Here is a 27,536-nt window from a genome sequence, read left to right as displayed (position 1 = left end):
GTCTCTAACTCAAAAGATTGTGGGTTCAAGCCCCAAGTCGGGACTTGGAACTTATATAGTCTAAGCTGACAATCCATTGGAGTGCTGTAGGGGACCTCCAGTGACAGAGGTGCCATCCTTGCTAGTAAACGTAGAGAAGAGGTACAAATAAACACCCAAAATTAGATGTATTTTTGTGACAGTAAAAAAAATATATGTAGGGTTTTCTGTCTTAACAAGCTTGTTGAGCACATGTACACACAGCGTCCACTGACTTCACATAGCGTATGCTGACCTCACATAGCGTACACTGACCGTGCACTAATCACACTCAGTGTAGACTAACTGTAAACAGTGTAGACCTACCAACTTTCGTCCTCCAATTTCTTTGGCACGAGGCATGAATCTTAATTCTAACACAAGATTTATAAATGTACAGATATGTTTGGCCAAATAACTCAAAAAATTATGTGATTTCTAGTATGGCAGCTCATTTCTTTCCATGGTAGATTGAACAGACATTCATTCATAGTTAGCTGAACATAAGCTATGAAGATACTCCCTGTCTTTGGAAATCACTGAAACTTGTGTACAAAAGGTTTGACTTAATGCAAGGAACTCCTTTATTTGGTTGTTCTTATTTGCAACCATAGTGGATTGTTCAGTGGTTAATTGGTAGACACTTTTGGAGCAATTGCACCTGTTGTTTATTTTAATGCACACTGTCACAACATTCATTTTGAAACTATTGACAGATACTCTCACACATTCCCCATTGTTTGAAAAGATGTGGTTAATTATGACTTTTACATGCTGTAATGGGTGAGGTCATTGTTAACGTTTGGAAGGAGATGATTACATCTAAGTTTATAGCTTCCAACAAAGTGAGATGTGGTTGCATTATAAATCGTTTTTCACTATTTCAAAATGTATTTTGTCCTCTTATGTCACGTATAGGTAAAGGGAGAGATACCTAAGGACATGCATCCCTCGCTCCCGGTTGACAGGGTTCAGAAAGGCAATCCGGGAGATTAATGAGTTGCTTAGCTGCTTTGGAAAACTCACTCGCTCACCGCCTTCAGGGCTTCTGCTTTCTAGCCATTATTTACTGTCAGATTCTATGGATTTTTCACCACACAACTTTCTATGTAAAACCTTGTGCACTAACTGTCAATGTGTTGCCACCAGAATATCTATCCCAATGTGCCTAAACTTCACTTTTACTGTTCTGTATCACTGCTCATTGACTATTTTATTTTTATGTGATGCAATATTATACACATTGCATTACAGTCATTTGTACAAAAAAAAATGGTTTTAAGAGTACCTTAATTTTTCTTCCAACTCTCTGTAGCAAAACACATTCCTCCCTCATTTTGCCCTTTCCGTCCCAATACAATGAAAGATGCCAATTTGATCTGTTTGTTATTTTGAATTCTAGACTTCCGAAGCATCCTGTGATGAACTCTCCGATCGTGACCATCTCCATCTTCAGCAACAATACCTTCCTTCAGGGAGTTTTAGACTCGCCATTGACTTTGGAGTTCCGCCTGCTGGAGACTGTCAATCGCAGCAAACCTGTGTGTGTCCAGTGGAATCACTCTAGCCTGTGAGTGCACTGAACGTTTGGTCTAACGGCAGACAAAGGAAGTAGCAATGAATCTCTTACATACAAAGTCTTCCCTGCACTATTCAGGAACAACTAAATAAGCTTCAGCCTTAAAAAAGAGGTATCAGAGCAGGACTGTATAAGGTCAGGTCAAGGCAGCAGGTCAAGAGAGTACAAGTGTCGTGGAATACTGCAGCACTGCCTAGAAGAAGTTCACCTCAACTCCCTTACATTGGCATTTGAATTTTTTTCCGTTAATCAGATAACAGTTTAATGGAAGAGTTCTGCCTTTCAAATGAGACAGTAAATCGAGATCCCATTTGTCTGTAAAAGTGAACATTAAGTATTCCCATGGCACTCTTTGAAAAGAGAGGGGAATTTTTCCTGACTAACAATGCCCCTTCCCCCCCCCCCCCGATTACATTTATTTGATGGATGTTATGTTTGTGGGGTGTTGCTATTTACAAATTGGCTGCTGTGCTTGCTTATAAATACCAAACCACTGCACTTTCTAATCCTGTGGACCTTCTCAAAAAAGAAACATTTAGTGGATTATTTATTTGAACAGTAACGTAAAGCATGTGATGGTGGAGCCATTTACCACCATGCACCATGCGCCTGGGGTATATTCCAACCCATTGGATCTCATTAAATCGCCAATAATCTGATGTAATAAAGTGGACCTTTCATTATTTTATGTCATAATGAAAAGACTGAGTGAAATATTTAAAATTTGGAGTGCACAATTGTGATCAGATCACTGTTAAAACAATTCCAAAGTTACAATTCTCCATCACCCAATCGGTGTGTTGCACCGACTGAGGGCTCCTCTTTTGCTTCATCTGAGTCTGCTATAGATTATCAAGCACGGTGATGAGTTTATGCCTGTGTCAGCACGTGACCATAAACAACAACAACTTGCATTTACATAGTGACCTTCACCCGGGGTAGCTACCCAGAACACTTGTCAGTGGCCAAGTCTGACAATGAGCCAGGCGGAGGTGACTGTAAGCACAAACAAAAAGGAAGGTCTTTAGTCAGGATTTGAAGGTGGGGAGGGAGGGGGCAAGGCGAAGAGATTGAGGGAGAGAGTTCCAGAGTTTTGGGGTGTAGTGGTTGAAGGCACGGCGACCGATGGTGGAGAGGAGGATTGAGGGGACAGAGACAGCCGAGCGGAGGCAGTGGTAAGCAGGTCGGATAGGTAGGGAGGTGTCAGGGCATTAAGGAATGGGAAAATGAGTGAGAGGATCTTGAAATCCATCCGTTCCTTAATTGGGAGCCAGTGGAGACTGGCAAGGACTGATGTGATGGGGGTATGGAATTTTATGCGGGTGAATATCCGGGTGGCCGAGTTTTGAATTAATTGTATTTTATGTATGGTGGAGCTGGGGAGACCAGCGAAGAGGGCATTCGAATAGTCCAGCCGGGATGTGACAAAGGCATGGACAAGGGTTTTGTCTGCTGTGAATATGGGGTACGGAAGAAGGCGAGGAATGTGGCGGAGGTGGAAAAAAGTGGTCCTGATCAGGGAAGAGATGTGTGGTAGAAGCTGGAGAATCGAACCTGACCTAAATTGCGTCAGCTTCAGAGAGTGAGGGGGATCCTGGAGAGGTTCAAGAGTTCAGACCCGCAGGGGAGAAGACGTTGATGGGAGCCAAAAAGTACGGCTTCCGTACTGCCGACATTCAGCTGCAGGAAATTTGCACTTATCTTGGCCTTGATGTCTGTCAAACAAGCTGACAGGACATCAGCGGACTGGGAGTCACAGCTGGAGGAGAAGTTGATTTGGATGTCATCTGCATACATATAGAAGTTGACCCCATGTCTGCAGATGACATCGCTGAGAGGGAGCATGTAGACAAGGAAAAGAAGGGGGCCAAGGATGGAAGCATGTGAGTGTGGCCCCACTAAGATGGATGCCGGAGGAAAAGCGGTGGAGGAGGATGCCGTGATTGTCGAACACAGTGGAGAGGTCAGAATAACATAGAGGCAGAGGGAGGCCTGGTCACAGAAAGAAAGGACGTCATTTGTTTCTTTGACAAGTGCTATCTCTGCTGTGGGCAGGATGAAAATCCACCATAGAATATTGTGGGGGTTCTGCTTGATAGCTCTTTAGCCTATTTCTTTCCCTGGGCAATCAATTAATATTTATGATTAATATATAATAGAATATAAGTAGCTTTTCATTGCCTACTTTAGGTATATTGATATTCTCTTACAGATCATTTCTTGTAAATAATAGCTGCTAACTTAATAATATTACAGTTTCAAACCCTACACTATTCTCCTGTGTTGAGCATTATTTTGATGGATTTTTAAAATAATCTACCAGTAGATTATATCCATGACAGAGTCACTGAATTAACACTGTTGTTGTGTTGCAGTTTGGAACCAACTGGTACCTGGACAGCAAAGGATTGTGACCTTGTTCACAGAAACACAACACATGTCCGATGTCAGTGTTCACAAATTGGCACATTTGGGGTTCTAATGGACAGCTCCCATCGTGAGGTAAGAGTCAGATGTTGAGAATATGAATGAATACACATACAACTGTGATCATAAATGACAAGAGGATTGCAGGATCAAATCCTGTTCTGTGCTGGGTTAGTTGCTCTCAATCAGAGCAGAGGTTATGGCAATAATTGTCTTCAGTGCCCCTGGGTAGTGAAGGGGATATATTGCCAAGGTACCCACTCTTGATTGATAGCCAGAGACTCTGCTGGAGGTGCATGTGTGGATGTCTGTAGAATCGAGCTGGGATATGATTCCCTTGCAGTTGAATAGTCTGCCAACACTCCCTGTCAGAAATTGCAAATGAATAATTTCCACTTGGGAAAGGAACTGAAGGGTATGCCATATAGCTGTACCTCAGCAAAAGGAAATAGTCAAAGTACCTTCAGAAGAGAAGGAAAACTGCACCAATTGAATTTAAGGACAGAAAATGTAATGGAATAATTCTGTCTGATCGGTGAATATACCTGTATTTGTCATGAAGTGAGGAAGAATCCTAAACCCCACATTTTGAGTCACTCAGCATCATGCAAGTGAGCAAGTTATGTACAAATGCAATGGTTTGAAAGATTTTAAATGATGTACTGCCCTCACAGCCAGATGCACTGCAACACCCTGATATCAGAATGCTGTCTATGTGCTCAGTTATATATGAGCAGAATTCTGACATTTCAACAGCCTTATCTTAATGTGCCTCAAATATCTCCACAATATTCCTTTGTGTATGGCAGTAGAAATAGATCAGGGAGATAACAGGAGAGTTCCAATGCAGATGTTCCATTCAGATGAGCGGGCTTCAAAGAATCATAAAATTATACAGCACAGAAGGAGATCATTCGGCCCATCGTGTCCGTGTTGGCTCTTTGAAAGAACTATCCAAATTACTCCCACTCCTCCGCTCTCTCCCCATAACCCTGCAAATTTGTCCTCCCCGAATATCTTATCTACTTCTCTCTTAAAAGTTGTTATCGAATCAGCTTCCACTGCCCTTTCAGGCAATGCATCCCAGATCCAAACAACTCGCAGTGTGAAATATTATTTTTGCTTGATGAGCATTCTTTTCACATTGTCTTCCTCCTCTTCCCTCCCCCATACCCCTGAAGCAACTGGAAGGAGACTTGGAGACTCTGGCAATTGTCACCTACTCAACTATCTCGATTTCTCTTGCGGCACTGCTTCTCACTTTCTTTATTCTGGCCTGCCTGAAAGGACCGAAATCCAACACTCGTGGAATTCACTGCAATATCGTCGCAGCCATCTTCTGTTCGGAGCTCGTCTTCCTGTTGGGAATTAATCAAACAGAAAACCAGGTAAGTGAATGCTGAGAATCCATCCTCAGTTATCGCACTTCATGTCAAAGCTTTCATACGGCAGTACTCCTAATCCTACACCCCCATGAATAACTCACTGTGTAACTGACTATTCAGCATGCTGAGGCTGATTTACTGCATAACTGATGCAGTACCTACAGCTTTTCTTTTTTTACTCGTGAAGCACATATCCTGCCTAGGTTACAGGTTCTCAGAAATGTGTAACAGCAACAACAACTTGCATTTATATAGCACCCTTCACGCGGGTGGTAGTGTTCCAGAGCTTCACAGTGGTGGATTCTGATGCTGAACCAGGGGGAGAGGGAAGGGGGAAGTGACTGTAACCATGATCAAAAAGGAAGGTCTTTAGAGGAGATTTGATGGTGGGGAGTGGGGCAGGACAGTCAGGGATTTTGACCCGAGCAGATGGGGTTGGGATCACGGAGGGTGGAAGGCAGGAAGGTGGCCGAAGCCGCGGTCGAAGCGAAAGGTCTTGAGACATGCCTGAAGGAGGCAATGGAGGGAGCGAGGCGAAGGGAATGCGGGATGGAATTCCAAAGGGTGGGGGCAGAGAGGCTGGGAGCCCGACCGCCGATGGTGGGGTTGGCTGGGTAGGAGATGTGGAGCAGGCCAGAGCCTGCTGAGTGGACAGGTTAATATGGGGTCAGCAGGTCACAGGTATGAGGAGGCATGGCCGTGGAGGGCCTTGAAAGTGAGGAAGAGGATTTTGAATTCTATCCTCTGGGGGATGAAGAGCCAAGACTTGATGTCTAAACAGACATTCTGTGGTCCTAGAGTTGAGGGTGGAGGAGGATAGAGTGGTCAACAGTATCAAAGGCAGCAGAGAAGTCAAGGAAGATGAGGAGACAGAGGGAGTCCTGGTCATAGATGGACAGAATATAATTTGTCGCTTTCACCATGGCTGTTTCTAGTAAAACATAGCATAATATCTCTTCTGTCACAAAGTGCAAAGTTGGCTGTAGCAACAGAGAATTGACGGTGTTCCACAAAACGTGGAATGATGAAGCCCAACAAGAGTAAATGAAACAAGAAATTGCATGAAGGCTGCAACCCAATTTCAGAGTTCAGGTGTTGAGATAATTTACTTATGCTTCACTCACATAGAGCATGATGTGATTTGAACCCCCGTCAGTGTATTGCAACTTATTCTATTCAACTAAGACTAACCCTGGAAGAGCTGAGGCTGTGAAATAAGGAAGATCTCTATGATACAGCGGCCAAGCCACCTGCCCTGGATGATGAATTCTGGATCCATTATTCTTACCCTGATGAAATTGTTTCTACATTCTGTACTTAACCAATAACAGATTAAATTTACCGTCTTCACTTCGTCTCAACGAATGGCTTCTCCTCCACCCCCCGTACTGTCTCATGTGGTGTCCCTCAGGGCTCTGTCCTCGGTCCCCTCCTCTTCACCCTCTATATGCTCCCCCTTGGTGACATCATCCGCAAACATGGGGTTAACTTCCACATGTATGCGGATGACACCCAACTCTACCTTTCCTCCTCTACTCTCAACTCCACGACCACCGATGTCCTGACAGCCTGCCTGTCCGACATCGAGTCCTGGACGAGAGACAACTTTCTTCAGCTCAACGTGCAAAAAACCGAGGCCCTCCTGATTGGCTCACGTCAGCGCCTCCGCACCTCAGGCGCTGACACCATCAGCATCCAAGGCTGCACTCTCCACCTCTCAAAGCCAGTCAGGAACCTCGGCGTTTTGTTCGACCCTGAGCTGTCCTTTCTCCCTCACATCCGCACCACAACTGGCACCGCCTTCCATCACCTCCGGAATATCGCCAGATTACGGCACTACCTCACCCCTCACGCTGCTGAAACCCTGGTTCACGCCTTTGTCACCTCAAGGCTGGACTATGGGAACTCTCTCCTCGCCGGCCTTCCCGCCACCTCCCTCCACAAGCTGCAGGTCATTCAGAACTCTGCAGCTCGTGTACTGTCCCGCACCAGGCTTCGGGACCACATCACTCCCACCCTCGCTCGCCTCCACTGGCTCCCCATCCCCCAGAGGATTGATTTCAAGATCCTCATCCTCACCTACAAGGCCATTCACGGCCTTGCTCCCTCCTACCTCTCCAACCTACTATCCCCCTACCTACCTGCCCGTACCCTCCGTTCCTCTGGCTCCGGTCTGCTCCACGTCCCCCGCCCCAACCGCCCTACTATCGGTGGTCGGGCCTTCAGCCTCTCAGCCCCGAGGCTCTGGAACTCCATCCCCCAGTGCCTTCGCCTTGCTTCCTCCCTTTCCTCCTTCAAGGCCGGTCTCAAAACCTTTCTCTTTGACCGTGCCTTCAGCTCCCCTCTCGACTCTCTTCCTCCTCCTCGCTCCCTCCCTTCCCTCCCCTCACCCTGACCATTTCCCCCTCCTCTCTCCCTCCCTTCCCTCCCCTCACCCTGACCATTTCCCCCCTGCTCGGGTCATGACCCAACTGTGCAGCGCCTTGGGACGTCCTCCTGACGTGAAAGGCGCTCTATAAATGGAATCTTGTTGTTGTTGTTGTTGTGTAATTCTGACCAGCTGGGCTTCCTAGTCCTGAAGCATCTCCTGCAACGATTTGGTTAAACAGAGAGGCTTGAGCTCCTGTAGTCACTGCTTCATCATATTCATATTACAGCCTCAAGACATGCATAGCTGTGTTCATCTTGAGGAAAGGTACCATTAATGAGGACCAGCTGGTTTGACAGCTTTTTAACAATACCATATGGATTAGAAAAAGGTCATTTTTCCATATGAGCTGACTGGAATCGTCGACTGAATTAGCAGTCTTGCAACTAATAGAGGATAAGAAGTGTCCAAGTGTTATATATGTAGATAGGACATTTGGCAAGGAGTATCAAGGGAAGAGATGACTGGGAAAAATTTGTACGATGTGATGGACAGGAATTTACAAGTAAGCAATGCAATCGAGCAGATCTGATATTATCATTTGCTCTTAAATCATTTTTGAATGGCAGCAGAAGCACAAGATTGAATTATTCCACTTTAATTCACAGCCAATATTTATTCTGTATCATTTGCAGTTCAGTTTTAAACAGAACATTTTGGGGTGTGGATATTTTTCTCCAATGAGTGAACTGAAAACACTCACAGAAAAGGGACACTGCATAAAAGAAACAAGTGTGGTTTGTGGGTTACTCCTGCAATGTTTATGTCAGACAGGCAATCATCAAACAGTGGGAAAGCAGTGGGCTTACTATATAGCTCCTATGGGGAATTTGCATTAGTCAAGATCGTAGCACTTAATACGATTTATGCAAAGTCTGAGTTATAGGCAAACTTGTATAAGTGTATAAAATCCGATTTAATTAATAATTACACTGTGTACATGTAATTCAATTTAGCCAGTAAGTGTGCATGCAGTAGTTTGTCACTGGAGCAGGTATGTGGGCATACGTGCGGTGACGTGTCAAGACTACGATTCAATGCGTAGTCAAGCATTGCAATCGCATTGATTCGTGGGAAATGTAGTTCTTCTGCACACATGGTGAAATATCAAGGTTTGTACTGATTGTCAGAATTCTCCCCCCAGTTTCTCTGCACGGTGATTGCCATTTTGCTGCACTACTTTTTTATGGCGACCTTTGCCTGGATCTTTGTGGAAGGACTTCACATCTACCGTATGCAGACTGAAGCTCGCAACATCAACTATGGCGCCATGAGGTTCTATTATGCCATTGGCTGGGGAGTCCCTGCCATTATTACAGGTTGGCATCAGTGACACATATAGGGATAGGCTGGTAGGATATGTTGTAATCAGCAAAAAGGATGATAGTTCACTCACACTTGATATTATAAGCTTGTTTGGGTATCTGCTTTTGTAAATGTATAGTGTACAATGCATAAAAGAGAGGCATCCACTCACGTAACATTATTCTGTGCTTGGGTACACGTTGCCAATTCTGTAACTTTATACATAATGTATTTAGAAAATGTAATTATTTGTATGATTCTTTTTTAAATACAAAATCTTATGGGAGAAAGGCAACATGGGTCTAGATTTAGTTTTTGTAGCGTAAAAATTTAATCCTTACATTTGATAAAGCACCTTATCGCTTCATCAAGATGTCTCCAAGTTCTTCACTGTAAACTATAGTGACTGCATAGTATCCAAAATGTGGTCAATTAATGAATTCAGTCTTTGAAGTTGATTGCCTGTAGTTCTTAAAAGAAACTTACAAAAAACTGTCATCCTGCTTACCTATAACTGGAGTGTATTTGGCATAGGTTGATAAGAGCCAAGGCTTGGGGATTTCAGAGTGCACATTGGGGCGCTGCAGGTGCTTTAACAGCTAAAACAACATAGCTTGCCTTTGAAAACATTGTCTGGCAACCTTCCAGTTATCTTTGCTTGTCCAGCTAGGACCACCCTACATGTTAGGGCTTTGGTCATTCACTTTATCGTTGGTTTGGAACATGGTTGTGTGCAATTTACAGCTGAGTTTGCCTGTAAACCCTGTGAAGCACTTTGAGACATCTTGACAATGTAAAAGGTGCTATGTCAAATGCAATGATAATTATCATGTACAATGCTGTAGAAGTGAATATTTTTGCACTTTTTTGCCATTAACATCCAAGAGAGATTCTGATTTTATTTTCCTCCCTGTGGCAGGCTAATGGCTTTGTCGGCAGTTTTGTACGATGCAAAGATGTGGACCTCACCTTGTGTCCTTTGTTTGTCTGTCTCTGGTTTCTTCCTGTTCTCTTCTTCAGGGCTGGCAGTGGGCCTTGACCCCGAGGGCTATGGTAATCCTGACTTCTGCTGGATCTCCGTTCATGACAAGCTGATCTGGAGCTTTGCAGGGCCAATCGCTGTTGTTATCTTGGTAAACATAGGTTTTTTTTTAGGTTTTGCAAAATCCTAGCGTATATTTTGGAGATTGGACTAAAATATTAACTGGCCATAAAATAATAATTAAATACACGCAACACCTCAATTTAAAGTATGATCCAATGTCCATGCTTCTTGTTATTTCACTCACAAAACACTAGCCACTACACTTTACAGGGTAAACCCTGTGAAGCGCTTTGAGACGTCCTTCTGATACGAGTGAAAAAAAGCTGTAAACCAGGCACCCATCTTGCTTACCTACATCTGGAGAGTATTCATCGCAGGTTGATAAGAGCCAAGGCTCTCTTTATTCATGCTGGTTGTAGCTCACTGCTTTTGCCAGTTTAATGTATTTTTCACCCTTTTTGCCACACTTCCATGAACCCTAAATCCATCTCAAAACCCTAATGATATTAGTGTTAATGGGGCTACTGATTCTTTACTATTGATTATTACTCTCCTTGCTTTGAGCCCATATGAGAGTGATGCAAAGCTACACATGTTACTCCAATCTATCAATCACAGGCATTGCATCAAATCCCGTGTGTTAAAACCACTCCCATTTGTGTCTGCACGTTTCTGCTCTTACAGATGTGAGAGTGGTTTCCTTCTATCAAGCTTCCTTCACCACCAATGAATTGTAAATAGCTAAAAAGATTCACTGAGAAAATAAGTAAGGTCTACTTTCTCAGTGGTCTTTTGATTTGCACAGTAGGTGTACTGTTCATTATTTGAGCTCATAGTATACCTCTTCCCCTGGGCCACCAAGTCCCTTATCCATGCTTTCATCACATCTAGACTTGACTATGCTGATGCCCTGCGTGCTGGACTTCCCAGCTTTTCCCTGCACAGGTTGCTGACTGTCCAGAAAATCTATGGGCAATCCATCACCCATCAGATAGAATTCAAGATGCTTGTTCTCAACTTCCATTCCTTCCACAATCTCACTCCATCCTATCTACGCAACCTCCATTTGCTCAGTAAACTCTCTCTGACTGGCTCCTTCTCTCACTTCATTCAAGCTCTTTGATCTGGCTTATGAGCAATGATATCACCCACGCACCTCAAGGCTAGATTACGGGAACTCCCTCCTCATCGGCCTTCTGAACTCTTCCCTTCACAAGCTGCAGATCATCCCAAACTCTGCAGCTTGTGTACTCTCACGCACCAGGCTCTGCGACCCCATCACTCCCACCCTCGCCCGACTCCATTGGCTCCCCATCCCATAGAGGATCGAGTTCAAGTTCCTCGTCCTCACCTTCAAGGCCATCCATGGCCTTGCCCCCTCCTACCTCTCTGGCCTGCTGACTTCCTAACATCCTGCCCACTCCCTCCGCTCATCAGGCTCTGGCCTGCTCCATGTCTCCCGCCCGACCCGCCCTACCATTGGTGGCCGAGCTTTTGGCCTCTCTGCCTCCGCAGTCTGGAACTGCATCCCACGGTCCCTTCGCCTCGCTTCCTCCCTTGCCTCCTTCAAGGCCGATTTCAAGACCCTTCTCTTTGACCGTGCCTTTGGTCTCCCTCCCACCTGCCTTCCTTCCCTCACTCCTACACCACCCCATGCTCGGGTCCCAACATCTAACTGTTTAGCGCTTTGTAATGTCCTCCCGACGTGAAAGGCGCTCTATAAATAGGAGTTACAGAATGAATTGTAAGTAGCTAAAATATTCACTAAGAAAATAGGTAAATTCTACTTTCTCAGTGGTCTTTTGATTTGCACAGTAGGTGTACTGTTCATTATTTGAGCTCATAGTATACCTCTTCCCCTGGCCCATGAAGACCCTCCTCCATGCCTTCATCACGTCCAGATGATCCAAAGGATCATGTTTCTCTTTCTTACGCCCCTCAGTTTCAACTCCCATCTCAGATTGCCATTGTCATCTATATGTTGTTCCACCTCCACATCTCCTCTCCACTGCTCCATTGAGAACTGTTTGTGAGCTGCTGAATTTCACTCTTAATGTTTGGATCTTTCAGATGAATGCTGTGATGTTCCTGCTGGTGGCAAAAATGTCCTGCGCCCCGACACGGAAGGAAACAAAGAAGAAATTCATGCTGTAAGTCAGAAATAAACAGAATGTGAATTCAATTCATAACTTTTAATTTCAATCCTCTCCTCAATGGCTTCCCCAACTCTACCATGCACAAGCTCAAACTTACAAACTCCACTGCCCATCACTATCCTCGCCAGCTTTCACTGTCTCCCTATCCTCCCAGTAGATCTTTTCTACCATCGACAAATCCTTTTACAACCTCGCTCAACTCATATAAGGGGAGCAACATAGCAAAACATCAATGCCATTCCACAAAAACAAAGATCAATTCTTAGATTTGTAATACCTCTACGATCTTCTCCAGTTCCCTTACCTGCTCGACCTCTGCACGCTGAAAATTCAGGCTTTCTGTGTGTTCACTGTCTTCTCTGTTCCACTATTGATGTCCAAGATGTCAGCAACTATGTCCCCACGCTCTCCCTACCTCAATCCTTTTGTTTTGCCCCCTTTCTGTTTGTCTTCAAAATTCACCTAAAACGTACCTCTTCGGATGCGCCTCCATTTCCTGCCCTCCCCACCCCCCATCCCTACTTGATGTCAGAATACCACTGTTAACACCTTAATGCTTAACGCTGTTGCAATAACGTGCTCAGAGATGTTATTCTTCATAAAGGACACCACAAATGCAAATTGTTGTATTTCAATGAAAATAACAATTTCTGTATTTGTTAAAATATAACTAATATTTTGTACTGTTGTTTGGAGAGAACCTAACTTGTTATGGAATACTGTAACCTCCTATTAACTCATCACTCCAAAGGAAAAGAGCTCAGTGACAAGTTATCTGGAGTGACGAGTTGGTATATGTATAAATATATAATTAAATGCGGCCGGGATAGTGACAGCAAGATGATTTAAGTGGCAGTCACAAGTTAAGCCAGGGTTGAGTTATCAGGAGTGTACTGATATTGCTATATTTTTTCAAATTATTTTTTCGAGCCTAACATACTTAAATCCTCTCAATCCATATGTCCTGTCAATCTGCACTAAACTCATTGTCTGGTGTTTGTATAATGGTGTGCCCAGAGCTATATACAAATTTATCATTGTTGATAATAGTTTTTGTATGGTATTAAATGCCACTTTATATCTAAAATGTAGAATCCTATTTACTTTGTTATAGTCTTTTCAACATGCACTCCAGGACGTATCTATCTGCACCCATAGATTTCTCTTCCTCAATATCATTGCACTGCAAAAAGCAAGTGGAACAAAGGCTTGTGGCCACCAATGAGCTGCCTCATTTAGCACTTTCAACAACCTGTTTTAACACCAAACAAACTCTCAGATGTATCAACTGTTTTATATCGCACTATTTTACTGTGAAACAATTTTACACTCTTATACTATTTGAATGAAACACTCCAGACAGAAGCAATTTGCCAGAGGTTTCAGCAAAAAATATAAAATCATCACCGAGAAATTGGAATATCAGTATTAAATGAACGTTTTGCAATAAGCATAATTTAATCCTCCACTGAGCCTGGTCGATAAGAACTCTTTGCCATTAAAGCATTATTCAATCACAACTGCCAGAGGAGGGAAATATACTGTTGCAAAAAACAATAACAGAGGTCATTTTTATAGTATCCTTCGTGCTGGGTAGTGTCTCAGAGCTCTTAACAGTGACTCCAAACAGGAGGGATGGAGTAGGAGACCGTAGGCACGGGCGAAGAGGAAGGTCTTCAGGCTTGATCTGAAAATGAGGAATGAGGGGGCAAGGCAGAGGGATTGAGGGAGAGAGTTCCAAAGTTTTGGGGTGTGGTGGAGTAAAATAGACAAGGAACAAGCAGGAGGCAAACCAATGAGTTAACAAATATATCAACACTAAGATAAACCAAGTGTTCTGTTACATTGAGAAATGTAAAGGGAACTGTTTTTAATGGAATGGCTTTGATGTTTTGCTGTGAACTGAACTATGGAGAGATGCCCCAGTGCACCCATACACGGCAGACCAACGAAGCTCCATCCTTCTTATCATTCTTATACTCGTTTCCGCTCCCAAAAGTGCATCCTTTTCACAAGCCTATATTTTGCAATGCTCTCAATAAAGAAAATACGCTTCATTATTGTTTTCCTCCATGGATCCAAGTTTTTTTTTAATTTAGCAGGTATACTGTCTAGTGGCAGGTACACTGTTTTGTTTCCTTGTCGGTCTTACTGTGTAGCTTCTTTCTGATTCTCTCTCTCCAGTACCACAGTACGAAGCGCCTTTACTCTACTGCTTATCGTCAGTGCCACCTGGCTTTTGGGGCTGATGGCTGTCAACAACAGCATCCTTGCTTTTCACTACCTCTACACTGTTCTGTGCTGTTTTCAGGTAAAGAATCACTCACTAACTCCCCACTCTCTACATATTCTAGAATGACAAACTTTTCCCCATTGTTCCAGCATGTTGGAGTGATTAGACATTAGCTGTACTGCAAATGCAATCCACAATAAGTTTGAAATTGCAATTAAAATAGGTCTTGAACACTATAACTGTAACTGGAGAAAATTTGCTGCAACTTAAGCAGCATTTTCTGCATGAAATTTTTTGCATGCCATGTGGCTTCACAAGAGTGACTGAGTGACATATTCATGTACTTTAATAACTTAATAATAGCAACAACAAAATTATATTTGTATAGCGCCTTTCATGTCGGGAGGATATCCTAAGGTGCTGGACAATCAGTATTCTGGACTGGAGCTGGGGGTTGGGATCAGGGAGGGTGGGGGCAGGGGGGAAGGAGGGTGACCGACGGCACGGGTGAAGAGGAGGGTCTTGAGATGGGTCTTGAAGGAGGCAAGGGAGGAGCGAGGTGGAGGGACTGCAGGATGGAGGGTGAGGGCAGAGTAGCAGAAGGCCCGCCCACCCACCAATGGTGGAGCAGAAAAGATGGGGGACGTGAAGCAGGCCGGACCCCGCTGAGGAGGGAGCGGGCAGGTTGGTAGGGTGTTAGGAAGTTGCAGAGGTTGGGGGAGCAAGGCCATGGAGGACTTTGAAAGTGAGGGCCAGGATCTTGAATTGTATCCTCTGTGTGATGGGAAGCCAGTGGAGTCAGGCGAGGGTGGGGATGAGCCTGGTGGAGCCTGGTGCGGGAGAGGATGCGGCTGCAGCGTTCTGGATGGTCTGCAGCTTATGAAAGGAGGAGTTGGGGAGGCCGACAATAGGGAGTTTGTAGTTGAGCCTGGATGTTTATGAATGCGTGTATGAGAATCTCGGCGCCCTGCAGTGTGAGATAATGGTGGAGCCGAACAATGTTGCAGAGGTGTGCGAAGGCAGAGCGGGTCATGGCACGGATGTGGAGTATGAAGGACAGTTGAGGGTCGAACAGGACGCCGAGGTTCCATATTGGCTCTGTGAGATGTAGAGTGCATCCATGGAGGGAGATGCTGTCAGCGCTCAAGGTATGTAGGCTTTGACGGGAGCTAAGCAGGAAGGCTTAATAATAGACAGTCATACATGTAGACAGGCACTGGTACACTGACTATAACATACTGTAATAAAGACATAATAAATGACAGATTGTGTGTATGTTTCTGCTCTTGTCTCCTGCAGGCTCTGGCTGTCCTGGTGCTGTTCTGTGTCCTGAATGAAGAAGTACAAGAAGCCTGGAAACCAGCTTGTCTTGGGAAAAAGAGTCAGGGTGACGATGCAACCCGAGCACCTCAGCCTTCGGTAATGACCTGTTTTTGGTAGTGAGGTCAGCCTAGTAACTAAGAACAATATTAAACTCTTAAGTTACTGCTGATTACACCAATAAAGTTTCAATATTTATACATTTTTATTGTTTACCCTCCTTTGAGGGCATGTGTCCACAACATTATGCCCTACCTTTCTTCACGTGGGTGCCCTCAGGCTGTGCACTTCCTGCAGCTGAGAGTGGGATAGCAGCTTTCTGCGAATGATACATTTGACCAATAGTCAGGAGGCCCACTATTGCAGTTCCTCTTTTTCCTTCTGAGGAAAAAGGTGTTAAGCACAGCCCACGGTACTGCCTGAAAGAACATTTGTGTTATTACATCTGTAACTAAAATAACAGCATGGTAGGAGAGGTGGCACTTTGAAGCTTTAAATTGACACTTAAAGCATTCATTGAAGGCAATATTATAGATACACCTACCTGTAGCACTGTCCTTCCAGGTTTCATTAAGACTTTCATAATAGCATTTTTTAACAGTATTCTCAATTATCATCCACTTTTGCTCTCTAGGACAGAACATATCTCTCATCAGAAATACAAACTGATATGTTCTTGCCTGTTAGGTGTGAATGGCATTTTAGGGTTTATATCTTCCCCCTCATCCCCACCTCATACCAATAATTGGTATTGACGCAGACACAGGTTGTTCAGACATTGCGGCAGCTGGTAACTACAGAAGAGGACTCCAGACCATGATGAAACTGGACACATCTTACTAAATCCTATATGAAAGCCCAGAGGCACCAGTCAGACTATTTCTACAGTTAATAGGTGCAATTCTTAGTTATTATATCACATATATTTCCCAAACTGGACTGAACATTACAGATCTCTTACTTTCAGGAATAAAGGTCTATTTGTTACAAAAAGATAAAGTTCCTTTATTCCAGTTAAAGAATGTGATTGATTGAATGTGTGCAGATTTTGCATTGCGGGTGCCTGCTAGGGATTTGTACTTTATTGATCTTTGTGTTTAGGAAAAATTATGTTTGGATATACCTCATAACAACATGTCATACCAGCATTGTATTTCATGAGATTTGTGCTATTGCAATCATTCCATTACAAGAACATGGATTTTTACGGCACCTCATCACTTAGAAATGTCTCAAAGTGCTTTATATAGGTGTAGTGACCATTTTTGAGGCAATTGTGGCAGAGCATAACTCGATCCCACAAACAGCCATGAGGTTAATAATCAATTTATATGAAAGAATGTCTTAATCTTTTGAAAATAGTGGGATCATGGGATCATTTAACATCCACCAGAGGACAGGCCAACAGGATGTAGTCTCTCATTCAAAGAGCACATTACCAAAGAAACATTGCTCTCTCTCTACCTTCCCCTCTCTCTCTTTCACCTCCAGCCCGACGAGCTTAAGGCCCAAATTAGGGCCTGAATTCATAACCATTTGACTCAGAATACTACTATCTGAGCCAAGCTGACACCCATTCCCACAATATGTAATGTGTATACTCCACCTCAAGTTGCCAGTGCAGAACAACAACAACAATATTCCATTTATAGAGCGCCTTTCACGTCGGGAGGACGTCCCAAGAACCTTGGTGACCCTCAGCTGTCCTTCAAGCCCTGGAACCATAGTAGTAATAATAATAATAATAATAATGCTTGTATTTGATATAGCGCTTTTTATGTCTTCTAGATGTCTCAAAGTGCTTCACAGAATATGCTGTAAAGTGAATTGACCATATATTTGTGGGCGAAACGTGGCAGCCAATTGCGCAGAGCAGTGTCCTACAAACAGTCGTGGATTGAAAATGACCAATTTATTATTGTTTTGGAAGGATTATTATTCGGCGTGTGAAGTAAGGAAAATTGCCCAAGGTTTCGCCCTGACTGGAATTGAATCCAGGTGTCTCGCTTGCAAGGCGAGTGCTCTAACCACTGAGCTACAGGACTCCACAGTAATTTGAGCACAGAAGAAGGCCATTTTCTAAATGGTCCCATGGTGCTGGCACTATCGTGTCTATGTTAGCTCGTTCAAGAGCAATCCTTTTAGTCCCATTTACCTGCTCTTTTTCAATAACTATAGCTTATTCCCTTTTAGGTATTTATTTATCTCTGTTCTGAAAGCTACAACAACAACAAAATTACATTTGTAAAGTGCCTTTCACATCGGGAGGATCTCCCATGTAGAAGGAGCTACAATGGACTCTCACTCACTTGGCTTTATCTCACTTTCAAAACATTGCCCGCTCCACCACTATCTCTCTTCCGGACTGCCAAGATCCTCAGCCTCTCCTTCATCACATCCAGACTCAATTATTCCAATGTTCTATTTGGTGGATCCCCCCCCCAACTCCGTCCTACGTCCTACATCTGTCCCCATTCCCTTAAAAACTGCCACCATCACGCCCACCCTGAAAAAACCCTCCCTTGATGCGTCGCAGCTATCAAGCTACCGGCCCATCTCCAACCTCCCCTTTCTCTCCAAGGTCCTGAAAAGAGTTGTCGCTTCCCAACTGCGCTCTTTCCTTTCCACCCATTCACTTTTCGAACCCCTTCAGTCAGGTTTCCGTGCTGCCCATAGCACAGAAACTGCCCTGGTCAAGGTCACCAATGATATCCTGACCATCTGTGACCAGGGCTCCCTCTGCCTCCTCGTCCTCCTCGACCTATCGGCAGCATTCGATACAGTCGACCACGCTATCCTACTCCACCGCTTGTCCTCCCACCTCAACCTTCAAGGCACTGTCCTTGAGTGGTTTAGGTCGTACCTTTCTCACCGTCTTCACTTTGTCTCCACAAATGGCTTCTCCTCCACTCCCCGTACTGTCTCATGTGGTGTCCCTCAGGGCTCTGTCCTCGGTCCCCTCCTCTTCACCCTCTATATGCTCCCCCTCGGTGACATCATCCTCAGACATGGAGTTAACTTCCACATGTATGCGGATGACACCCAACTCTACCTTTCCTCCTCTACTCTCAACTCCACGACCACCGATGTCCTGACAGCCTGCCTGTCCGACATCGAGTCCTGGACGAGAGACAACTTCAGCTCAACGTGCGAAAAACCGAGGACCTCCTGATTGGCTCGCATCAGCGCCTCTGCACCTCAGGCGCCGACACCATCAGCATCCAAGGCTGCACTCTCCACCTCTCAAAGCCAGTCAGGAACCTCGGCGTTTTGTTCGACCCTGAGCTGTCCTTTCTCCCTCACATCCACACCACAACTGGCACTGCCTTCCATCACCTCCGGAACATCGCCAGACTACGGCACTACCTCACCCCTCACGCTGCTGAAACCCTGGTCCACGCCTTTGTCACCTCAAGGCTGGACTATGGGAACTCTCTCCTCGCCGGCCTTCCCGCCACCTCCCTCCACACTGCAGGTCATTCAGAACTCTGCAGCTCGTGTACTGTCCCGCACCAGGCTTCGGGACCACATCACTCCCACCCTCGCTCGCCTCCACTGGCTCCCCATCCCCCAGAGGATTGATTTCAAGATCCTCACCTATAAGGCCATCCACGGCCTTGCTCCCTCCTACCTCTCTGACCTACTATCCCCCTACCTACCTGCCCGTACCCTCCGTTCCTCCAGCTCCGGTCTGCTCCACGTCCCCCGCCCCAATCGCCCTACCATCGGTGGTCGGGCCTTCAGCCTCTCAGCCCCTAGGCTCTGGAACTCTATCCCCCAGTGCCTTCGCCGCTTCCTCCCTCTCCTCCTTCAAGGCCGGTCTCAAAACCTTTCTCTTTGACCGAGCCTTCAGCTCCCCTCTCGACTCTCTTCCCCCACCTCGCTCCCTCCCTTCCCTCCCCTCACCCTGACCATTTCCCCCCCTGCTCGGGTCCTGACCCAACTGTGCAGCGCCTTGGGACGTCCTCCTGACGTGAAAGGCGCTTTATAAATGGAATCTTGTTGTTGTTGTAAGCGGTATCCAGATCTCTGCAGCTGTAACCTGTTCCACACCAGGCATCACAAGCCCATCATTCCCAACCTCGCTCAGCTCCAGTGGCATCCCATTCCCTAGTGGATCAAATCTGAGATCCTCATTCTCACATTCCTCCATGGCCTCGCCCCTGCAACATCCTACAACCCTTCCAACCCAGCTACTGCCTCTGTTCAGCAAAAACTAGTCTGCTTCGTGCTCCCCACCCGCCTGATCCTCCCCATCATTGATGTGTAAGAATCCTTACATTTGACATATTGTCTTATCACGTCATCGAGATGTGTCAAAGCACAGGATATACTGTAAAGTGGATTGACTATGTTTGTGGGTGAATAGCCATTCTGTGTCCATTCTCTGAAACTCCATATTGGAGTCCCTCTGCACGTCCCTTCCTATTTTTAAAAAGCTCACCTGAAGACCAATCTTTTAGCCTATGCTTTCGCTCACCTTTCTTTCTCCCACCAATCAGCTATGTGAAGCACTTTAAGACATCCTCTGGACATGTAAGGTGCTGAACAAATGTAAATTGATGTTGATAACACAGTGTGGTGGTGCTAAACTGATAGCCTTCTGATGAGGATTGGTGGTCTAGCATTCTATCCCGTGACCCCTCACTGTCTGCGTGGGACCATATTCTAGAATGACAGACTATTGTTCCACATGATGGAGTGATCAAACTTTAGCTGTGCTATAAATGCAATCCAGAATATTCAGAATTTTCCGTGAGGGAGAGTCATTGTGCTTTAATTTTACACATATAATACAATACTCTCCCTGAATACTAATCTAATTAATGTTCTTGCTCATCTTTCTAGGGTCCTCACCAATATAATAACACATCACTGTTTGAGGAGAGTGGACTGCACCGAATAACACTTGGAACATCAACAATATCGTCAGTAAGCACTGCCCGATCTGCACGGGCTAACTCCAGCCAGCCTGGCTACCTCAGGTATGCTGTCACAAGGACACGCATTAAACTGATAAATGCAGAAGCTTTGGGAGAGTTTATGGAGAAATTAATATAGTTCATAAGAGAGGTTCCTATGAAGGTCCATTGGCGCATTTGAATCATCCCTACACAATCCTGACTCCTGGCTTCCTATTGCAGTGTCAAGCTATTTCTTAAATACCTCTTAATGATATGGCCTCAACCAACCGTCCCTGAAATTCAATTCCAACTGTTGATTATCTTTGGTATAAATAAATTACTTCCTCAGATTGTGAAGTTGTTTATTTTAAGATAGACTCATGGCTCTCTTGTCCTGCTGCCATGGTATCTGAAAATATTGTTTAAATTTTCCTACTGAGCATCTCATATGCCTCCATGTAGTTGCCTCTGAGATGTCTTTTCCTAGGCTAAAGATTATAGCTTGATCAGTCATCCACTTCAGCTCATTCCTCTGAGAAAAATGGGGACCATTTGCTCAAATTGCACTATTTCTGGTTATTTCCTGTCGCTCACCTCCATCATTTCCCGTATGAAACTCAACACCTGCTCCCTTGACCGCATCACTCGCCCTCCTCATCTCCCAGCTCCACCTCCTTGCCCCCCTACTAACAGACCTTGTTAACTTCTATCTCTATCTCACTGCCTCCACCCTCGACTCCAGGACTGTTGATGTCCTGGCTAATTGTCTGTCTGACATCAAGTCCTGGATGAGAGCCAACTTCCTCCAGCTCATTGTTGACAAGACAGAGGCCTTCCTGCTCGACATTCAGCTAGTCTTCAAACCCAACATTCGTGCTGTGACCCGTTCCGTCTTTCCATACGTCCGCAACATTGCCCGCCTCTGCCACTGCCGCTCACCGCAGGCCGCCGAAATCCTGATCCACGTTTTCATTACATCCTGGCTTGACTACACCAATTGCCTGCTCGCTGGACTTCCCAACTCTTCCCTCCACAAGTTGCAGATTGAGAAGTGTCCTCTACCACACCAGGCTCCAGGAACCTATCATCCCCATTCTTGCCCAGTTTCACTAGTTCTCCATCTCTCAGAGAATCGAGTACAAAACCATTGTTCTTACCTTCAAGGCCCTCCACGGTCTTGCTCCCCCCTGCTTCAGGTTCCCCGCATTTCCCGCCCCACCATTGGCGGTCGGGATTCAGCATCTCTGCTCCCACACTCTGGAAGCCTATCCCGCAATTCTTCCGTCTCACCCCCTCTTTTGCCTCCTACAAGTCCTATCTGAAGAATTTCCTCTTGGACCGTGCCTTCAGCCACCTTCCCACTCCTACCCGCCCCTTCTGCCCCTAACTCCCAGCTCAGGTCCAAAACCCCTGATTTTTACCTCATTCACGGTATGTCAAGACGTATCTCTTTGACCATGCCTTCGGTTCTCTTTCTCCTCCCCATCCACTTGGCTCCCACCCCCAACTATTATTGTTAAACACTTTGGGTTGTCAACTTCATTCTAACTGCCAATTCTTTCCATGGCCTATAGTGACAATTCTAAGTGTGTTTGACTTTTGTGAATAGGGACCACCACTCCAGACAGTTATCGCTCCGTCCAGATAATGTAGTGAAATATATTGGCCCTGGAGGAAGTTGGTTTTTCTATTGTTCGAAATTTGATGTGAATGTTGGTGGAGATCGCAATGCGATCTGTTGCATAAGTCAGATTGTGCAGAGTTGTAGCTACTCTCTGCATGAATTCAATTAGATCTTTCCTCTTTACACATGGATGAGGGTGTTGGGAATGGGTTACATAGCAGGAGGTTGCAGGTTTGATTCTTATTTCTTTAGCTGTTCTCTGCCAGACAGCCCTTGGGACTACAAATTGCCACAGCACCTCGTTGGCTAGAGAAGAAAAATCAGCAGGAGTTCCAGATCCTGGTCGTGATTCCAAACCTTCTGTTGGCAGATTTGTTTCTGCATGTCAGGTGAAGACAGCACTGATGGCTGTCACTCCCACTGTGGTTCAATAAGGCGCATGGTTAATGCTCATACATAAACAATAGCCACATTGGCAATGTTCCAAAGTGCACCTGGAAAACTTCCGCAATAACAACAACAACAACAAGATTACATTTGTATAGTGCGTTTCACATCGGGAGGACGTCCCAAGGCGCTGGACAGTGTACAGCATTTCAGACCCAAGCTGGGGTCAGTGGTGGAGATGAGAGGGGAGGGGAAGGGGGGGTGATTGATGGCATAGTCGAAGAGGAGGGACTTGAAGGTGGCTAAGGAGGGGGCGAGGTGGAGGGATTGGAGGATGGAATTCCAGAGGTTGGGGGCAGAGTGGCTGAAGGCTCTCCCACCAATGGTGGGGCGGGTGGGTCGGGGGACGTGGAGCAGACCGGAGCCGGCTGAGTGGAGGGAACGGGTGGGTTGGTAGAGGGTTAGGAGGTCGCAGAGGTAGGGTGGGGTGAGGCCATGGAGGGCTTTGTATGTGAGGACCAGGATCTTGAACTGGATCCTCTGAAGGATAGGGAGCCAGTGGGGTCGGGCGAGAATGGGGGAGATGGGGTCACGGAGTTTGATGCGGGAGAGGACACGGGCTGCAGAGTTCTGGAGCCTGTGGAGGGAGCAATAGACGGAAAAGGGAGTTTAATATTTTTAGGAGAGGGAAAAAATTGAGGAAGAAAAAGTAGCAAGTAATAGCACAGAGATCTTGACAGAATTCATCTATTTTATTCCTATAGAATCAAACAGTCTTTCTATTGTGAAGCATTGCGTATTGCTCTAAAAAACACTTTTGTTCCTACAGAGAAAATCTGTTGGCACGCCAAGGCTCGGCTGTAGATCAGAGCTTGCTTGGACACACCGGCCCTACAAACCTGGATGTTGCAATGTTTCATCGACCACATGATGCAGGAGGAGGTGAGAAATTAAGAACATAAGAACATAAGAATTAGGAACAGGAGTAGGCCATTCGGCCCCTCGAGCCTGCCCCGCCATTTGATAAGATCATGGCTGATCTTCAGACCTAACTCTAATTACCTGCCCTATCCCCATGTCCCCTAATCCCTCTATTTTTTAAAAATCTATCAGTCTCAGCCTTGAAGATGTTCAAGGACTGAGCATCTACAGCCTTCTGGGGGAGTGAATTCCATAAATTCACTACCTTCGGAGTGAAGAAATGTTTCCTCAACTCTGTTCTAAAAGGCTGACCCTTAATTTTAAGACTGTGACCCCTGGTTATAGATTCTCCTACCAGGGGAAACAGACCCTCAGACCCTTTATCCAGCCCTTTAAGAATCTTGCACGTTTCAATAAGAACTCCCCTAATTCTTCTGTACTCTGGAGAATACAGCCCTAGTTTATTCAGCCAATCCTCATAGGTCAGTCCCCTCATCCCAGGAACTAACCGAGTGAATCTACGCTGCAACCCCTCTCGGGCAAGTATGTCCTTCTTTAAATAAGGAGATCAAACAGATCTCCTTGCACACAATACTCCAGGTGCGGTCTCACCAAGGCCCTATACAGTTGCAGCAACACTTCCCTCCTCTTGTACTCTAAATCTTTTGCAATGAACGCTAACATGCCGTTCGCCTTCTTGGTTGCTGCTGCACCTGCAAACTAACTTTTTGAGACTGGTGTACAAGGACACCCAAATCCCTCTGCACACTAACACTATCTAATCTCCCCTTCTAGAAAATAATTGTTTTTTCTATTTTTTCTACCTAGATGAATAACTTCACACTTCCCTACATTAAATTCCATCTGCCACCTACTCGCCCACTCCCCTAGCCTATCTGTATCCTGTTGCAATCTTTTTGCATCATCCTCAGAGCTTACCTTCCCACCTAGTTTAGTGTCATCCGCAAATTTAGATATGTTACATTCAATGTCCTCGTCTAGATCATTGATGTAAATTGTAAATAGCTGCGGCCCAAGCACTGATCCTTGTGGCTCTCCACTAGTCACATCCCGCCAATTCGAGAATGACCCGTTTATCCCTACTCTCTGTTTTCTACCCGTTAGCCACTCATCAATCCATGCTAATATGTTCCCATTAATCCCGTGGGCCTTAACCTTGTGCAATAGCCTTTTGGGTGGCACTTTGTCAAATGCCTTTTTAAAATCTAAATGTACTACATCTACTGGTTCCCCCCTATCTAACCTGCTAGATACATCTTCAAAAAACTCTAAAAGCAAGAAGGCGAACGGCATGTTAGTGTTCATTGCAAAAGGTTTAGAGTACAAGAGTAGGGAAGTTTTGCTGCAACTGTATAGGGCTTTGGTGAGACCGCACCTAGAGTAGTGTGCAGTTTTGATCTCCTTATTTAAAAAAGGACATACTTGCCCTAGAGGGGGTGCAGCGTAGATTCACTCGGTTAGTTCCTGGGATGAGGGGACTGACCTATGAGGATAGGCTGAATAAACTAGGGCTATATTCTCCAGAGTACAGAAGAATTAGGGGAGTTCTTATTGAAACGTGCAAGATTCTTAAAGGGCTGGATAAAGGGTCTGAGGGTCTGTTTCCCCTGGTAGGAGAATCTATAACCAGGGGTCACAGTCTTAAAATTAAATTTCAGCCTTTTAGAACAGAGTTGAGGAAACATTTCTTCACTCCGAAGGTAGTGAAAGCCATGTTGACTCTGCCTAATCTTCTTATGGTCTTCCAGGAATCGCATAACGACATCTTTAATTAAGGACTCAAGATTTTCCCTACCACTGATGTCAGACTAACTGGTCTATAGATCCCCATCTTTTCTCTCCCACCCTTCTTAAATAGTGGTGTTACATTTGCAATCTTCCAATCAATGGGAACCGTTCCAGAATTCAGAGAATTTTGGAAGATCAAAGACAAGCCATCCACTATCTCGGTAGCCACCTCTTTTAAAACCCTAGGATGTAGGCCATCAGGTCCAGGAGATTTATCAGTTTTAAGACCTGACAATTTACCTAAAACCATTTCTTTACTAATATTAATTCCCCCAAGTTGCTCGCTAACATTGTCTTCTTGGTTCCCCTCTATTCTTGGTAGGTTTTCAGTGTCTTCTAAGGTGACGACAGTAGCAAAGTACTTGTTTAATGACTCTGCCATGTCTTTGTCCCCTACTATAATTCCCCCCGTCTCTGCCTGTAGCGGACCCACATTTACCTTTGACAGCCTCTTCGTCTTTATATATTTATAAAAACTCTTGCAGTCTGTCTTTATGTTCTTCGCTAGTTTGCCCTCATATTCCATTTTCTCCCTCTTAGTCACTTTTTTGGTTCTCCTTTGGTAGCCCTAAAGTTCTCCCAATCCTCGGGTTTACTACTCATTTTAGCAGTTTTATAGGCTTCTTCCTTTAACTTCATACTTTCCCTAACTGCTCTAGTTAGCCACGGTTGGGCCACCTTTCCCGTGGCATTCTTATTCCTCAAAGGAACATCGCCAGACTACGGCACTACCTCACCCCTCATGCTGCTGAAACACACACAGCCTCTCTGCCCCGAGGCTCTGGAACTCCATCCCCCAATGCCTTCGCCTTGCTTCCTCCCTTTCCTCCTTCAAGGCCACTCTCAAGACCTTTCTCTTTGACCGTGCCTTCACCTCCCCTCTCAACTCTCTACCTCCTCCTCGCTCCCTCCCTTCCCTCCCCTCACCCTGACCATTTACCCCCTGCTCGGGTCCCGACCCAACTGTCCAGCGCCTTGGGACGTCCTCCCAACGTGAAAGGCGCTCTATAAATGCAATCTTGTTGTTGTTGTGAATATGTGCTCGCTGGGAACTTAAACGTCTGCCGTTGCTGGTCTCCTGTCAAATCCTGAAGTCTAATTTCCCAGTTTATTTTGGCTAAATCCTCTATCATACCAGCAAAATTGGCTCTACTTAAATTTAAAACCTTTGCTTCGGACTTAACTACTTCTCTCTCTGACTTACTGCTAAATTTCATCATATTATGATCACTTTGCCCTAGAGGAGCCTTAATTTCCAGTTTGCTGATCAGTCCTGCTTCATTGCACAAAACAAGGTCTAATATGGCCTGTTCCCTGGTTGGCTCCTCGGCATTCTGATCTAGATAATTATCCCTAATACATTCTATAAACTCATCCTCTATCATACTTTTCCCAATTTGGTTGTCCCAATCTATGTGCAGATTAAAATCACCCACAAGTAATGTTTTTCCTTTACTACATGCTCTGCTAATCTCCAGATTTATACGTTGAGAGATACTGTGACTGCTGTTCGGGGGTCTATAAACTACTCCCACTAGAGTTTTCTGCCCCTTGTTGTTACGTACCTCTATCCATACTGACTCTACTTCCTGCTTTTCTGATTTAAAATCTTTCCTCTCTACTGTTGTTATCCCATCCTTTATTAACAGGGCCACCCCCCCTCCTCGTTTACGAAATTGCCTATCTTTTCACATACCCTGGAATAGTTAGCTCCCACCCTTGATCTCCCTGTAACCATGTCTCGGTGATGGCTACCAGATCATACCCGTTTGTTTCTATTTGTGCATTTAACTCATCTAGTTTCGAATGCTTCGCACATTCAGATATAGCACCTTTAATATCTCTTTGGTTAATCTGCTCTCCCACTTTTATTGATCCTAATTTTAATTGTGACGGATTACATATGATAGAATTTGCCCCCCCCCCCCTTAGTAGTTTAAAGGAGTTTTGATTTAATGTTTCCTTAGTGGTATCACTCAACAACAACAACAGCTT

General features: G+C 45.1%; 1 protein-coding gene across 1 annotated transcript in view; it reads left to right on the top strand.

Annotated features, from left to right (window-relative positions):
- celsr3 (cadherin, EGF LAG seven-pass G-type receptor 3) overlaps positions 1-27,536 on the top strand; it is a 208,750-nt gene that overhangs the window by 151,816 nt on the left and 29,398 nt on the right. Inside the window, 10 exon segments of the mRNA XM_007890243.2 lie at positions 1,421-1,588; positions 3,973-4,099; positions 5,206-5,412; positions 8,982-9,156; positions 10,163-10,275; positions 12,258-12,337; positions 14,528-14,654; positions 15,876-15,995; positions 20,745-20,881; positions 23,641-23,753. Of these exon segments, the coding sequence (XP_007888434.2) occupies positions 1,421-1,588; positions 3,973-4,099; positions 5,206-5,412; positions 8,982-9,156; positions 10,163-10,275; positions 12,258-12,337; positions 14,528-14,654; positions 15,876-15,995; positions 20,745-20,881; positions 23,641-23,753 (1,367 nt within the window).

The sequence above is a fragment of the Callorhinchus milii genome, unplaced genomic scaffold, assembly GCF_018977255.1.
Source record: "Callorhinchus milii isolate IMCB2004 unplaced genomic scaffold, IMCB_Cmil_1.0 Scaffold12, whole genome shotgun sequence".
NCBI lineage: Eukaryota > Metazoa > Chordata > Chondrichthyes > Chimaeriformes > Callorhinchidae > Callorhinchus > Callorhinchus milii.
Note: the sequence above shows the minus strand (reverse complement) of the source record. Positions and strands in the feature narration are given on the sequence as shown.